Source organism: Ursus americanus, chromosome 22 (assembly GCF_024610735.1).
Source record: "Ursus americanus isolate L20-20 chromosome 22, mUrsAme1.1.p, whole genome shotgun sequence".
Classification (NCBI taxonomy): Eukaryota; Metazoa; Chordata; class Mammalia; order Carnivora; family Ursidae; genus Ursus; species Ursus americanus.
This window is the reverse complement of record NC_142148.1, coordinates 30569286-30585878: the sequence shown is the minus strand read 5'-3', so window position 1 is coordinate 30585878 and position 16593 is coordinate 30569286. Positions and strand designations below refer to the sequence as shown.

The 16593-nt window shown below is 36.8% G+C and overlaps 1 protein-coding gene across 4 annotated transcripts in view; it reads left to right on the top strand.

Moving 5' to 3' along the window:
• Positions 1 to 16593, top strand: part of GPCPD1 (glycerophosphocholine phosphodiesterase 1) — a 51516-nt gene that overhangs the window by 17724 nt on the left and 17199 nt on the right. For all 4 annotated transcript variants that reach the window (XM_045808732.2, XM_045808743.2, XM_045808752.2 and 1 more), the window contains exons 5-12: positions 874 to 949; positions 2853 to 2894; positions 4703 to 4826; positions 7884 to 8115; positions 9981 to 10143; positions 10467 to 10599; positions 11557 to 11611; positions 14379 to 14471. In XM_045808732.2, coding sequence (XP_045664688.1) covers positions 874 to 949; positions 2853 to 2894; positions 4703 to 4826; positions 7884 to 8115; positions 9981 to 10143; positions 10467 to 10599; positions 11557 to 11611; positions 14379 to 14471 — 918 coding nt within the window. The remainder of the gene's footprint in view (positions 1 to 873; positions 950 to 2852; positions 2895 to 4702; positions 4827 to 7883; positions 8116 to 9980; positions 10144 to 10466; positions 10600 to 11556; positions 11612 to 14378; positions 14472 to 16593) is intronic.

Below are 16593 nucleotides of genomic sequence, written 5' to 3'. Positions count from 1 at the left end.
AAGCATTTAGTTAGTACTTCAGTCCTTTAGGTGTATGTGGGGAATCTTAGTTGATTATTTTTGTTTTTAAATTGCTGTAGATACTAGCACATAAAGCTTTATTTTCCCTTTTAGTAAGAGAGCTTGATAACAGAAGACAATATTAGAAGTTTTCACACTGTATGAGTTTATGAACTGGAAGGCATAAAGAGAAAAACTGGGTGGTAGTTCCCTTTTTGTCAGACTTATTCTTCAAATTTACTCACGTACATGTCCTTTCTTTTAGGGTTGTCCTGTGCTTTTTAGACGCACTGGTTACTGTGATACAAGCAATCTGATGTTCTTCCTGTTACTTATTATAGTAAAGAACTTTGTTATGCCCTCTAGTTCCTTGAGTAACTTGTGCTCATTGATCTTGAAGTACTCGTACCTGCTATTCCTGCAATCATAGAGTGTAGGCTTTTCCCAAACACTTGGAGAGTTACTTGAGAGAACTTTATTCAGTAATACCTCATTGACTGCTGACAACCAAGCATAAAGTATATTTGGTGTTATCTTTAACTTAGGGGACAGAACATCAACTAAGGATGAAAATTTCTTTAAAACAATTTGGAGTATTGTAGGCAGATATAAGAATGGATTAAAGATGGTTTTATGTGCCAGTTTCATCTCCTTTTTCTCTGTTTACTGCCTCACTGTCCTTTTCTTCCAGCACTCATAACGGTTTATGACCTGGTACATTCCTGAGTTTTGGCATATAATATTGATAAATAACAAGATGAATCTTTTGGTTTCATATTTAGTATAAGACTAAGGCCACAAACATCTAATGGAGTCATGGGTAGAAAATAAGATATAAGAAATTATTGCAGACGTTTAACTTTTAAATTGCAGACTATCGGTGGTCCATGCCAAGTCATAGTTCACAAGTGGGAGACTCATCTACAACCACGATCAATAACCCCTTTAGGTATGGGCATTAACTGCATCTGTTTGAGGCATATGCATAAAGTTACTAATATGCTGCACAATGGCTTAGTGGGATTTAATAAATTTTTATTCTGAAGTTTAAGATCAATGCATTGTCAGTACTGCAAATTTCACTTAGCATATCATGGATCTTTTAAAACTAAACAGTTCTTAATTGCCTTTCTTTATTAACTTTGTTAGAAATGCTTGCCAAGTTATTTTTATTTGGGGGGATTCGTTTAATTTTATTATGGAATATTTATTTTCATTTGGAGTAGTTCACAAAGTTTGTAAAATGGCATTCTTCCTGATTGAGCGTTCACGGCTTTATTTGATTACTTGCTCAGAGAGTTTAGAGAACATCTGAGGAAAGAATTAATCCAAAACAAAGATTCTTAAATTTTTAACTTTGAATAGTAAGAGCAATAGAATAAGTTATCCTATTTATTCTTTGTTGGTTTTTTTTTCCAACTAGTAAATACTTCAGTAAACTTGTATGAATGCATTCAAATTTCTTGGTTGTAGCAGACATATTTTCTTCTGATTTACTTAAATACCTGCTGGCTATGTTAAAATTGATACTCAGATGGTTGGTTTTGTTTTGTTCTTGTTTTTGTTTTTTTTCCCTAAAACATCATTCAGTTTTCTTGTGCCAAAAAATGGCATTTCTCTTCATACAAGTATTTTTGAATTTCCTTTTCCATACTGAGATTAAAATTTGAAGTTCATTTCATATGCATAAATTACCCACTTGGATTCATCTGTAAATTGACTCGTGCTGAGAACTGTATCTTTTAGTTTCTAGAGGAAATTAGAATTTAAAGATAATAAAAGGCTTGCTAGTAGCTATCTTAGATTAGAAAGTAGTGAGAGATCCTGCTTTACCCTGTGGCAAGGACACGTCTTGTTTAAACAGATATTTCATTCCATCCTCTTTATTGGATTTTCTTTTTCTGTTTTAATACATTTTTGATAATATATTTAGAATTTTCATGAATAGTGTACTTGAGAATTACAATAGTCCCATACTGAGGTTGGAAATTATTAGGTATTGAACATTTAAAAAATAACTTATGTTTTGAAGCATCTTACAGTTAAATATATTTTCTTATTGTGAGAAGTGGGATGTTTGTTTCTGGTCTTTTAAAAATTAATTTTATACCTTTGGAAAACATAACCTCTAAACGTAAGAGCTGCGTGAAATCTACCAAGAATCTTTATTGGGAACTATCACACTTATTTTGACAAATATTTCAGACTTATGTTTAAAGCGAGACTGGGAAAGGAGGTAGCAGGGAAGATTATTAGTGTTTTACTCAAGAGGGTGGGACTTACCAGCTCTTCTTACTTAGCTGAAACTGCTGTTAGAAGGGAATGTGCTAGCACTTATTCTTTTGGCAGTTCCTCACAGCTCTGTATACGCAGGTAAGTTTGTGCTGTTTGTAAAGCTTGTAGCTGGCTATAGAGAATAGTTGGGATTCGAGGAGAATTATGTTTTAGATAAGTTCAGAATATGCACTACATAAGAATAAGCATTTTAATTGTGCCAAGACCTTTGGTTTAAAAAATCAACCAGATGATAATGTCCAGCAGCCTGTCTCATAAATTGGTGGGTGGAGAGGTTTGTTCCCAAGCCTCTAGAGCTCCTCTCTTAGGAGTTTTCTTTCCCTTCCTCATGACACCACGAGTCATCACCAAGTTCGTTAAGAACCTTTACTGTGTGATAATCTCCTTAAAAGGGAATTCTTTATTCAGGGCTACAATAAATATGCTTATTCACTTTGGGCTGCTTTTAAATTTTAGATTTCATATTTTAAAATCCTTAAGGTGGGTAATTTCTCAATTGTTCATTCTGTATACCTCATGAATTTTAACTAGGTTTTTTTATTTTCCTTCAATTCTAGAAAGTGAAATTATTATTGACGATGGACAATTTGGAATCCACAGTAAGTGAGACCGAGTTTTGACAATCTTTACTGATAAGATTGAGATGTTACCTTACATTTCACTAGGAACCGCCCAGGGAAATATGACAGTATGATACTGAAAATAGAGACTAGATCCAAGAAACAAGTACATTCTGTTAAATGATAGTTTCCAATAGAATTCTGAAGCTTTAAAATTTTATCCGTTTGGTTTTTATTTGACTGGTGACTTCAAGTGTATGAATTAGTATGCTTAATTTAAGAGTATTATACTTAACTGTTCATATAGCATCACTTTTTAACCCTTATGTTTAGTATTAATGTTTCTAAACAGTCTAAACTCTTAAGCTAGGTTTGTGCATTTTGTGTGTATGTGCATTTACAGTGAAACCCAGATTAAACAAAATGTTCCAATAATTCTCCTGAGACTTGAACAATTAATTTACAGTAGACAATCCTTTTACTTCTGAATATGTTGAAAATGTCATGCATTCATATATTTTTCTGCTTCACTAAATACTTTATCCTGAGGATTTAAGTTGTCTTTGGTGACTGGAATTCTCACGGTAGAACAGCGTTATCATGCTAAACTGCATTTTTTAATTTTAGGCATAAAGATACAAAGGGGGTGAGCAGAATGTGTGCTTGCACTGACTGTGAACCAGAGATTTATCTCTGCTGATACTAGGTGCCTGTGTTTGTGCACTTGAGAGATGTACATGCTTTGGCAGTATTTGGATAGGAATTTAGCTTCTTTTCCTTAATTTTATTTGGGATTATTTATATTACATTATAAGGTAGTCTAAAATACTTGCATAGCTTTAGCTTTAGTGTTTTAGAGTCTTGTTCTCTTTATTTACAGAAGATAATATTTATGCTATATATTTTACAGAGGTTGCTGGATGGAGAAGTAGCTTTCTCATGTCCTTAACTGTAAGGCATGACATGTCTCTCTATTGTATGTTAACATCTATGCATAGTTATAAGCACAGGCATTTCTTTCCTCTTTTGTAGTTCTCTTAAACTCAGCTTTAGTTAGCTGTCAGGAAGGAAAGCCGTCTCTCCAACTTTGTTCATTTCTGAGAACATTTTAAAGTTAAGAGAGGATGGTGGTTTCTCTTTATTTTTAAAATTTGATAATTATTGAACCTTTTAAAGTTATACCTAAAGAGAAAAACTTCTTCTGTTTTTGAAGTCCTTTTGATTTAAAAAAAAAAAATTAGGTCCAAACAGTTGACAGCTCTGTAGTATTTATGAAAATTTTATGACATATGTTGGCAGGAAACTTCAAATTAAATAACGCTAACATAACACACTGTTATCACAATCCTGCCATTTATTTATGTCAGAATTTATAAATGCAAGAATACAAAATTGACTCACACTTGTGTTCTTAACCTTCTCACGTCTCAAACTCCACCTCTGGTGGTAGAACTAGTTTCAGCTGAACAGTTCCTGTGACGCTTTGGAAGTGTGATTGTGGTCCTCAGTGAGACAACTGCTAGGTTAGAGCCACTGAGGAATGTGGTATTCTTTTAGAAATAGATGCTATTACCTGGATAGTGTATTCAATAAGAACGTTTTAATTTACTTAAGTTGTTAAATACGTAATTGTTAACATTTAACTCCCCTCCCCCACTTCATATAAAAATTTTGGAGTGATAAATTTAAGACTACCTTTGTGTTTGCTTTGGAGAGAAGTTCCAGTGGTATATAAACTGAGTCTATCAAAATGTGAACATGAACTAGAATTGTCAAAGGTGTGTTGTACTTATCAGATTGTTTCACATAAGTATAATAATTACTGTTCTTCATATTTACTCTGCCAGATGGTGTTGAAACTCTGGATTCTGGATGGCTGACATGTCAGACTGAAATAAGATTACGTTTGCATTATTCTGAAAAACCTCCTGTCTCAATAACAAAGAAAAAATTAAAAAAATCTAGATTTAGGTATGAGCATGTGTATTTGTCACTTAGGCTGTTTATTTTTATTCATGCTGTAGATTTTTGACCCAATTGTTTTTAGCCTTTAAGGGTATAAACTAAGAACATAACACACTTACAGATAATGTTACATTTTCTTATTGAAGGGTCTTGTGAGAGTGAACTGCTTCCCTGACTCACATTATTCCAGTTAAACATACTTCTCTTAGTATTAATTGCTAAATTTGAAACCAGAAAATTTTCTTTCTATATAATTAAGTGATTTCCAAATGTATGTATCTTTGTAGATTCTATTCAAAATTGGTAAGACAGAAATGAATTTGTGCTAAATGAGGGGATAATGGCATAAACAGAAAAATGATTTTTGGAAATATCCTTCAGTGTTCTAAACTTTCCTGTGGCTTGAAAATGAAAACTTTTTCATGAAGAAAGGTTAGCAGTGATCATGGCAGTTCCAGATTAATTTCTTCTTAACTCCTATATTAAAAATAGATTTCAAGCTTTGTGTAAATAGCTACATAGTGAGTAACTTTATTTTTCTGTAACGTCATCATATATACCTTTAAGTGAGCTGGCTTCTCAGTGACCCAGGTGGCCCTATCATTTGAGCTTTTGTAACTTATAGACTGAGAGTTTTAAGTCTTGGTTGTAATGCATCCCTTTCTGACAAAATGTCAGGGCTGGGTTGAAAAGACCATTTTCAGCAACTGAAGTAATTAATAATACAATACTTACTGTCTTTGGAATAAAACTTATAAGATCCTGCAGTTAATGCCCCCCTTAAATGTTTTGTAATAACTGTTTAAATACTGTAGTACTTATCCCAGTCATAAATTAAAAAGGGAGAGGGTAGGTAGCACTTCACAGTCCTTTGCTTTTGCTGTTCTGAGAGGACGTGAAAGGTTTGGGGTGTATCTTACCTTTGTACATAGCGTTTCTAGGCCTTTTTCATACATAATTGAATCCTTTTTTCTTCTGGGTGGCGAGGCGTAGACTGGGTGGCTTAGTTAAGCCTCTTACGTTTGGCTCAAGTATTGATCTCAGGGTGGTGAGATCTGACTCTGCGCTTGGGGTGGAGTGTGTTTAACATAATTGAATCTTTTATTTACATGTGAAAAGAAACAAATTGTGTTAACAACTATAAAGTGTCCTCTTAGAATAAGACCTTGAAATAAGGATAGCTGTAGAAGATAAACCAGATGGTTGGTTGGGCTTATGAGGATTTGTTTCTTTCCTTGACTTTAGTTAAGAAATTAATAGATAATTAATGGTTGGGGTTCTGCTTGCGAATTTCTGATTGCAAATGCATCCTGAGTCCTTATACCATTCTTGTTTATACAGAAGTTATTTTGAGTGTTAGTATATATTATTGTGTCAGTGAGGCTTAAATTTGAATATTTTGGTATAACCAAACTTTGGTGGGCTCCACAAATTAAGTAACTGATTGCTGTTGAAATAATTGTGTATGGGGTACCTGGCTGGCTCAGTCTGAGGAGTGTGTGACTCTTGATGTCAGGGTTGTGAGTTTGAGCCCCATGTTGGGTGTAAAAAAAAAAAGTAATAAGCTTTATTAAAAAATTGTGTATACCTAGAAATTTGTGTTCTGATCACCTTTTCCTCCAAATTCGTATTTAATGATAAACTAAACCTTCATGGGGTAGGAAATAAATTTATCTGCAAGAATATCAGGACTTTAAAAACTTAGCAACAGCTTATGCATTTTATTTTTATTTTTTAAAGATTTTATTTATTCATTTGACAGAGAGACAGCCGGCGAGAGAGGGAACACAAGCAGGGGGAGTGGGAGAGAAGAAGCAGGCTCCCGGCGGAGCAGGAAAGCCTGATGAGGGGGCTTGATCCCAGGACTCTGGGAACACGCCCTGAGCCGAAGGCAGACGCTTAACAACTGCGCCACCCAGGCGCCCCAGCTTATGCATTTTAAATAAAATACTAGGCATGCTGTTCTTTCTCATTAACCAGCAAGTTTTATTTTTTACCTTTTTTCATTACCACCAGGTTTTAAACAAGTTTCTCTTGTAAGTGGAAAGATAGTTTATAACCGTTATAGAGCTATTTGAAGAAAACCTTTAACATAAATGACTAAAATTTTTTCATGAATCCCTTTAACTTGATTTTTTTTTTCTTTTGGTAAATGCACGTTGCTGTTAGCAGAATAGTTATTTTTATCTTTGTGCCTTTCTTGCTTATTTATTACTGTCCAAATGTGGTCTCTCTTCATATATCCTGATAGAGAATGTTCCTTCAGGTTCACTTAATAGAATCAGTTATCCAGAACTATTCTTTTTTTAAAATTTTTTTTAAGATTTTATTTATTTATTTGAGAGAGAGCAAGAGAGAGACAGAGCACAAGCAGGGTGGAGGGGCAGGGAGCCCTATGCAGGGCTTGGTGCCAGGACCCTGAGATCACGACCTGAACTGAAGGCAGACACTTAACCGACTAAGCCACCCAGGCGCCCTGTTTATTTGTTTCATTTAAAAAGTACTTACATGTAAATACATACACACATGTAAAAAGTGTGCATGCATACCAATAAACATTTAATGCAATATATTTCTTTAAATAATGTACTTTTCACAAAATACCTGGACTCAACTGTGGTACGGTAGAAGAAAGGGGAAAATTTAAGCCTCCAACTCTCGTCTTTTAATGTACACTAACAGAATATGGTTCAGGTTTGTGCTTGTTTTATACATATATTCTTTTGTGAGACTTTTCAAAAGAATCTGAGATAGCCAGTTATAAATGAGATAACAGTAAATGCCTCTATAGAAAAAGAATTACTGAAAACAACCTTAGGCATAATGAGCATTTATCTTGTTGTAATTCTTTGCAGAAATATATGTAGATAAAAACATCAGTATCTTATAAAACATAACTAATGCCTAAACTAGTAGTATGTGTAGTCTTGTATAATACTGTATTTTGTTACTTGCAGGATTAGCATATTCAGGGAGCACTTTTAAAGTTAGTGTTTAGGTAACATTTGTATGAGTTTTCCTTTTCCATTTTTTTGCATTTCATTATTTTTTCCATTTGTGTAGGGTAAAGCTGACGCTAGAGGGCTTGGAAGAAGATGATGATGATAGGGTGTCTCCCACTGTTCTTCACAAAATGTCCAACAGCCTAGAGATATCCTTAATAAGCGACAATGAGTTCAAGTGCAGGCATTCACAGCCAGAGTGTGGGTATGGCTTACAGCCCGATCGTTGGACAGAGTACAGCATACAGACAATGGAGCCAGATAACCTGGAACTAATATTTGATTTTTTTGAGGTGAGTAATTATTTCACGGAAGGAGTTGAGAAAGAATGCAGGCATGGGCTTATTTTTATTTTTATTTAGTTTTTTTAAGACTTTATTTATTTGACAGAGAGACAGCCAGTGAGAGAGGGAACACAAGCAGGGGGAGTGGGAGAGGAGGAAGCAGGCTCCCAGCAGGGATCCCGATGCCGGGCTCGATCCCAGGAAACCGGGATCACGCCCTGAACTAAAGGCAGATGCTTAACGACTGAGCCACCCAAGCGCCCCTTATTTTTATGTTTTGATTTTTATTTTAGTCTGAGTGTAAACCCATGATTCATACATCTTTTTAGATGTTTATTTTTCTATGCATTTTAGCAGGCTTAAGAAACTTGGAATTGATAAACTCAAGTACTATAAAAAAATTTCAGCTGAATTGATGTTTTACATCAAGACCAGATGTCTTAATGTCTGTGCCTGGTTTTTTTTTTTTTAAGATTTTTTTAATTTTTAAAACCAGCATGGGGCTTGAACTCACAACCCTGAGATCAAGAGTTGCCTGCTCTGCTGACTGAGCCAACCAGCGCCCCCTGTGCCTGTTCTAAATATAAAAGAATAATATCCAAAGGAGCCTCCAAGGATAGAGGGACGATAGACTGTATAACTCCTGATGGGCAACCCAGTGTAACTAACATGATTGAGTCTTCCTCATGACTGAAATCTGTGGTTTATTGAGGCATTTTATTATGAGAATTCGTAATACTGGACTCATTTTTACAACTTGATATTATAAATATGTAGTGAAAAAGAAATTACTATGAACATTATGCCAGGTTGTTCAGAATCTGCTGCCAGCTTTCCAGAGCTACTCGTGACTCTTAACACCAGAGCCTTCTGGCTTGTTGGCTGTTCAGGTGCTCTCGTCTTCCCGAGTCATGCAGGGTCCTTGGCTAAGGTCCTTGCTTTATTGTGCCCAGCTCGTGGTTATGTGTACTGCTTTCCTGAGGCTCTTGCTCTTTGGCACTTCCACTCCCATTTCCATTAGATGAGAGCACCTAGCCACAGTTTTGTGAAAACAGAATACAAAATGGATTTAAACTTAACCACAAGTAACATTTGCTACACTTGTTAATTAAAATCATTATAGTCTTTGAATTATTTAATTTGATGATGCCTTTATGCATTGCCTTTGCAACTGGCTTTTTGGCTACTTTGTATTGTACAAAATGAAAACTCTTTCCTTTCAAAAACCTATAATAAGGAATTTTATTTTTAAAAAAACCTGTACTTCGATCTTACCTAAGTAGTAAGATCTGTGGGACTTTAGGTTTTAGTTGAATGTTTCCTTATTTCTTAAGGACCTATCTTTTAATACTCTCTTAAACATCCTAACTTCCTTCTTGTTTGTTTAGTAGTTTTAGAAAAACTATTTTATTCGTAGACCAGGCTGATAAAATATCCAATGTAATCTCCAAATGAGAATTAAGTTTCCTAGAGAGTTAAGTATCCCTTTATGTCCTCTGTGTGGATGCATTTTTAGAGAATATAATACACATTAACAGCTCGCTATAGGTGTTTGTTAGTCTTGGAAAAAAATACTTAGAAACTTGTCAGTGTTTTAAATTCATCTGATACATGTTAGAGGATCAGAAGTGCCAATCAACAGAGTTATGACTAATAAAGTACCATATAAAATCTTAAAATTTTATATACTAAAAGAAAATGTATCATTTTACAAAGAATCTATCTAAATTACCTGAATATAAATTTGATTCCTGTTTGTTATTGATCTTCCTCAATAGATTCTGAATTAATTTTAAGGGAGTTTTTTGATTCTTAAATCGGAAATACTGAAGTATAAGAATTTGGCTTATTTTAAACCTCATTTTTTATTTCAGGAGGATCTCAGTGAACATGTAGTTCAGGGTGATGCACTTCCTGGACATGTAGGGACAGCATGCCTCTTATCATCCACCATTGCTGAGAGTGGGAAGAGTGCTGGAATTCTCACTCTTCCCATCATGAGCAGAAATTCCAGAAAAACAATAGGCAAAGTGAGAGGTAAGCTGGGAGAAGCAGAGTGGCTCTTTACAAATGAACAAAGGTTTAGGTTCAAATTTTAGTTAGCTTCAAATTGAGCTTTTGAGAATGGTGTTAAATTAATAATTTGTTTTTAGAATATTAACAACAACAGCAATAAGGGGCATCTGTGAAATTTTCTAGAAGCTTTACTTTGAATCAGTTTTGACTTGTTACTTATTTTCTATTTGATAGAGATTGATAAAGTTTGTTCCAGTGGTATTTAAATGTAAATACTTTAAATGCTCATTGTGGCCTTTTTAATCAGCTTTATCTTTGTTTCTCCCCCTTTTTTTTTATGGAAGTTGACTATATAATTATTAAGCCATTACCAGGATACAGTTGTGACATGAAATCTTCATTTTCTAAGTATTGGAAGCCGAGAACACCATTGGATGTGGGACATCGAGGTGCAGGGAATTCTACAACAACTGCTCAGTAGGTTGAGTATTTGCGTGGTGTTAGCGTTTGGGAGCTTATGCATGATAAGGTTCCATTGGTCTGGCCCATTAAAGGTCAAAGGACCCTTTTATTATTACCTGGAATTTAATGTAACTCAGTGATTTAGGGTCCCAGTTCCAATTAAAGAGAGACTAACTCGTAAGACTCTGGTCAGTCTCTCTAATATCTACTGAACTGATGCCAAGAGGGACATTAAAAAGAGAAAGCCAGGAACGGAAGCTTGAAGCAGGAAGGCAGCCTGAAACTCAGTGTGTGTTGTGGTCCCAGCTTTTGGCATGCTCCCCTCTCTGGGTCTCGGTTTCCTCACCCGTTCTTGGTATCATTTCCATACTGCTGTCCTGGGTGTCCACCTTTTCCTTTTCCCCTGGTCTGCCAGGATTAAGTCATTTGAGGCATCATTGCAAGGAGCAAGTCTCTGTGTCTCTTCTACTTTATGCCACTGCAAGGGATTGTTTTCTTTGACTGGTTACCTCACTTGGGGAGGTATGTGTGGGTGTGGGATATGTTTATATTTGGCTTATAAATACCTGTAATCATTAGAGCTTGTGTTTTTGGAATAAATGCATACACCACCAAGTGGTGGTCATAGTCTTAATTTGGGGATGGCAGAAGTAGCTTCAGAAGAGAGAATATTGAACTGTTTCCATTGTTAAAGATAGAGTTGGCTTTTTTTTTTTTTAAGATTTAATTTGTTTATTTGAGAGAGAGAGAGCATGAGCAGGGGGAGGGACAGAGGGAAAGGGACAAACAGACTCCCCACCAAGCACAGAGCCTGACGTCAGCAGGGCTCCATCCCAGGACCCTGAGGTCCTGACCTGAACTTAAGTCAGGCGCTTAACGACTGAGCCACCCAGGCGCCCCGGTTACATTTGTTTTCTTTACCTTTCCTATAGTGGATGATAACTATATATCTGTATATTTCTTCTCTTTCAGGCTTGCTAAAGTTCAAGAAAATACTATCGCTTCTTTAAGAAATGCTGCTAGTCATGTAAGTGACCCTGTCTTTTCTTTAACAACTTGGAACTGTTTGTCCAAAGGTGGCAAAGTAGAGAAATGTGGGCCTGGGGAGTCTCTTCCATTAAGAGCTTAAAAAGGCTAAGTAGGTTAAAAATGCATGCTTCTTCTGAATACCATTCTAAGTGAAGATAAAGTGTCTTTGAGTATTTTTTTAAAGATTCTTGGTGAAGATTGTGATGAAAACTATGGAATCATTAGCATCTTTGTTTGAGATCAAAGTTTTTTTTGTTGTTTGTTTTAAAAGATTTTATTTATTTGAGAGAGAGAGAGAGTGCACAGGTGGGGATAGGGGCAGAGGGAGAGGGAGAAGCAGGCTCCCCACTCAGCAGGGAGCCCAACGTGGGGCTCAGTCCCAGGACCCTTGGATCATGACCCCAGGCGAAGGCAGGTGTTCAGCTGCCACCCAGGAGCCCCTGAGATTACAAGTTGTGAGTGATTGGGACAAGAAAAACATTCCCCATTAAGCATTGGTTTTCATTAACTGAATATTGTGCTCCTTCAGATACTTTGGAAATAATGCTTCCGGAAGGATTTGATGGTGGTTTTATGTAACACTTAAGTCTGTCAGTTTATGTCCTGTATACCAACTTGATTGTGTTAAATTTCTTAATTCCTTTTATCCATTTATAAAAGGTTAGAGTCAATATTTTAGCTTTTAGCGTTTTCAGCAACTAAAACGTGACATTTTTCATGAAGAACCTTAGAGTCCCGTCTCCCCCTGCTGCCTTGTACCTGACTGAAAAACCTCATGCTCTAAAGTTAAACTGGGGGGAAATGAGGAACAGCTCATTCTTTTATTTTCATTTTTTTCCCGCAGTGTTCTCCACATGCCTTAAACTTTGCCATTTTAAAAACTTGTTGTGCAAGTAAACTTGATTAGTGTGATGTTTAATTTTATCACTTATATGAGTAAACCTCTATTCTAAGACATACTTTTTTTCCTATTTGAGCATCTCTACGATTGGTGAAGGGTTTTACAACTTTCTTAGCTTTGCATTCTGGTGTCATGGGCAGTATTTTTTCCCCATTCATTGGTATATGAAGCATTTTATAATTCATATCAATTTACATTAATTATTTTAGTGTTTAAAAATATTAATAGTGGATTCCTTTGTCTTTGGATGATATTAAATCTAGGAGTGTTAGGCTCTAGTTCATGATTTGGAACCAGTTTTAGTTCATTGTAGCTAACTATTCTAAACATTGGTTTATTCTGTAAGCACATGAGATCCTGTTAAGGAACTTTCAGTGTCCCCATGCCTTTTTTTTTTTAAGAGAGGGAGGTGGGGAGAGGGAGAAGGAGGAGAGAATCTTAAGCAGGCTTCACACCTAGCACAGAGTCCGACACAGAGCTCGATCTCACAGCCCTGAAATCATGACCTGAGCCAAAATCAAGAGTCAGTTACTTGACTGACTGAGCCACCCAGGCATCCCCTCCATGCTTTTTGAGAGAAAATTTCATTAAGCTTTTTTTCTTCCATGTTCTGTTGAGATCCTTTGTAAGAATTACATTTTAGAATGCCATATGCTAGTTATTAATGGCTTGTTTATTTTAATGTTAAAAACATATCCTTGAAGGGGTACTCGTATGTTATCGGCTTATTTCTTAAAGCTCACACATGGATTTTGGGATCAGGTTTTATCTCTTGGTAAAATTATCCTGTAAAGTTGAACATTTAAACTACAGAGCTATAATTTGTTTAATTACTGTAACGATTTAAGGATGCTAGGAGTTCTCTTTGGTAGAAACGCTTTGAGTTATTGTCTTGGTTATAGCACTAGAAGGAGCTAAACTTATTTCCTGCTTCGGAAGTCATCAAGGAAGTAGGCTCCTTCGATTCTAGTCTGTGATCCACGTGTGCTCCCAAGGTGGGCCCCCCTCCCCCTCCGTGACCTAAAGCTCAGGGAAGGGTGGAAGTGTGTCCTCCGTCCTTACACAAGCACTTCCGTGGGCTGCAGTCACACACAGAGCGCTCAGACCTAGTTGCCTTTGGTCCCAGCCAGCTTCCTTTCAGTGAGTGCACACCTTTGTGGGTCAGCTTCTGTTCGCAGCTTCATTTGGATTAATTCCTACGTCAGAATGGGTCCAACTTGGAAAAATGCATCCTTAACTCATTCTTGTCACGCTTCCTCCTTTTGAGGCTCTGTCAGGAGATTGGGCTTGTGCGGCGCTGTACTTGACCCCCTTGCTGCTTTCTGTCTTTTCAGCAGCACCTGTCATTTTCTCTTGACTCTGCTTCTGGGGTTTTGCCAGGAAAGGCGGGAAGGTGCACTGCTCAAGTGCACCAGGTGCAGAGCTGAGACATGGCGGCGGCTTCCCAGTCCCTCCTCATCTTCGAGGGTCAGCTGTCTGGCTGCGGTCCTTAGGGGCAGTAAGGCACAAAGAGGCCCCACTCCCTGTTCCTGGCAGGCTCCCCTTCTGCTAAGAGCAGTAGCAGAGGTGACAGGCTGGCCGCTGCCAGAGTGGCCCTGGGGCATGTTCAGGTGGATCAGTGCCCATGTTTTTGCCAGAAAAAAATTGCTGTGCTATCACAATGACAATAAAAGAATTGTAAGAGAAGAAGTTACTTTTTAGAAAAATCTCGAAGCATAACATTAATTCACGAGGAAGTTTTTTGTTTTGTGTACAGGTCTGTGAGTTTAGAGTGAGCAGTAAATTTCTTATGTCCTTGTAGTTTTGGATGTATTGTGGGCCAGGTAATGTTTTTCAAGTACCTGTGTCCTTTATTTCCGTTTAGGGTGCAGCCTTTGTAGAATTTGATGTACATCTTTCGAAAGATTTTGTGCCGGTGGTGTATCATGATCTCACCTGTTGTTTAACAATGAAAAAGGTATGTTGAAATTCCTTCGTTTTATTTTATTTTATCTTATTTATTTTTTTTAAGAGAGGGAGGGGAGAGAGAATCTTAAGCAGGCTCTGTGCCCAGTGCAGAGCCTGACACGGGGCTCGATCTCACAACTCTGAGATCAGGACCTGAGCTGGAATTAAGAGTTGGACGCTTAACCGACTGAGCCGCCCTGGTGCCCCCAAATTCCTTCATTTTAAACCCTTACAGTTAGGTAGGTTTAAACACTAGGAAGTTTGTTTTACATATAAGTGTATAGTTATTTATTAGAGTTGATCAGTTCATTTTTTTGCTCAATTACTGCCTATTCTTTCCTCTGTCAAGCCTTCAACATCGAGAGAGTAAGGAGACAGGAATAATAATTGCCTGGAGTAGGGTCTCTGTATTGCTGATTTGCCTTCTACTATCCAACAAAAGGACATTCCAGGTGGCTTCTGTATGAAGCAAGAGAGGAAGCTGTCATAGTGTCTGTTTTCTAGGCTCCCTTCTATTTCTGCCTCAAGCTTTTCCTCAGATTAATAGGTTAGTATGATTGGGCCAAAAAGAGGAGAGCCACAGTGCAAAAGCACTTTGGAGCCAGGTAGTGGATGGCCTCAGGAAAGGGGTCTAGATTTAGGAGCTAGGGAGATACAACAGACTTTTGACTCAAAAAGGGAAATATTCAGAATATAAGGGGAATTTAAAAGGACAGAGACTGAAGGCCAGGGATGTGGTAATGTGGTCAAAGGTACAGTAAGCCTGGACCAGAGTAGAGAAAGAATGGGGAATGGAATGATGGAGGAGAAAGTCCAGAAGGAGATTTGAAAATGCATATTGTTTCCTAAAAATTGTAATTGTTGTACAAACTTAATTGTGATAATTGCATAGAGCTTAAACTTCAGGGTACAAATTAACCAAGTGATTTCTTAAGAACTTAAACTAGGGGGGTTCATTTGGCATTTTCTATAAAACCGCTGGGTATCATTTTCCATTAAGGCTAGTTTGCTAACATATTGGACACTCTACCAGACACGACTGTTGTAATATATATGGCAAGGTGCCTGGCTGTGCCTGCTCGTGGATTTGAATCAGTCATGGGGGTTTGGATTACTGTGATGTATGGAAAAGCACGCTTCCGTTTCTAGAAGTGGACCCTACTGTTCTTGGGAGCCCCACTGTTTTTGCATATGTGAAGGGGCTAGGGTATAAGTCCTTGTTGGTAGACCATAAGGGCTGACCCTTATAATCCGTAGTCTTAGGGGAGAGAGGGAAGGAAATGCACCTATTCAGATAATAGAGGTAAAATAACAGTAGAAAAGGAGCAGATTGTTTTGCTCTGGGGGAAAAAATCAATGTAAAAGTGGAACAGGAAGGAATGGAGCAGTAAAGATCTTTGTAACCAAGATTGAGGTTCATGAATCAAGCTGTAATTAAAAAAAAAAAAAACAAAAAAACACCTATGAGAGTTAATTGAAAAGTATTACTGATCCTGTTTTCACCAGACTTTGTCTTGCTCTTAAGTTGAACCTGGATGAGTTAGAGAATGAAAGTAACAAATTGTATGTATTTTTAGTTTTTAATTTTTAAGCTGGTATTTTCCTTAACAAAATCAATTCATGTTCATTGAAAAACTGCAGAAGATTATGAAATGAAAAATCTTCCTTTCCGCTTTCTCCTTGGTCACACTCCCTTACTCTTAACAGTTTCTTCTGTGTCATCTAGAAGGGCCATATGCACAGGTTTATACCGTGTGTATGGGAATGAATATGAATGTAATGGATTTTAGCATCTTTGTTGGATTGATGATTAATTGGTGGTCCATTAATTCGTTTCCTTAAGGTAGGAGTGCCTAAATACTGTGACGTTTGACATGGTAGTAAAATCTAATAAAACAAATTTGTTCATGGGGAAAACATTTATTAAAACAGAGTTCCTGCTAAGTATTACTGCTTAAAGCTAATCAGACTTTTTTTTCCATGACCATTGATTTCTGTTGCTATTTTTAACCAAACTTAAGTTTAAAAGGTTTAGAAAAGTTCAGAAACTTATTGACAGAAATTAATCCTTGTATAGTACTTGTACATGTTGATTGCCTAGTCATGTAGCATAGATATATATATGTCAAATA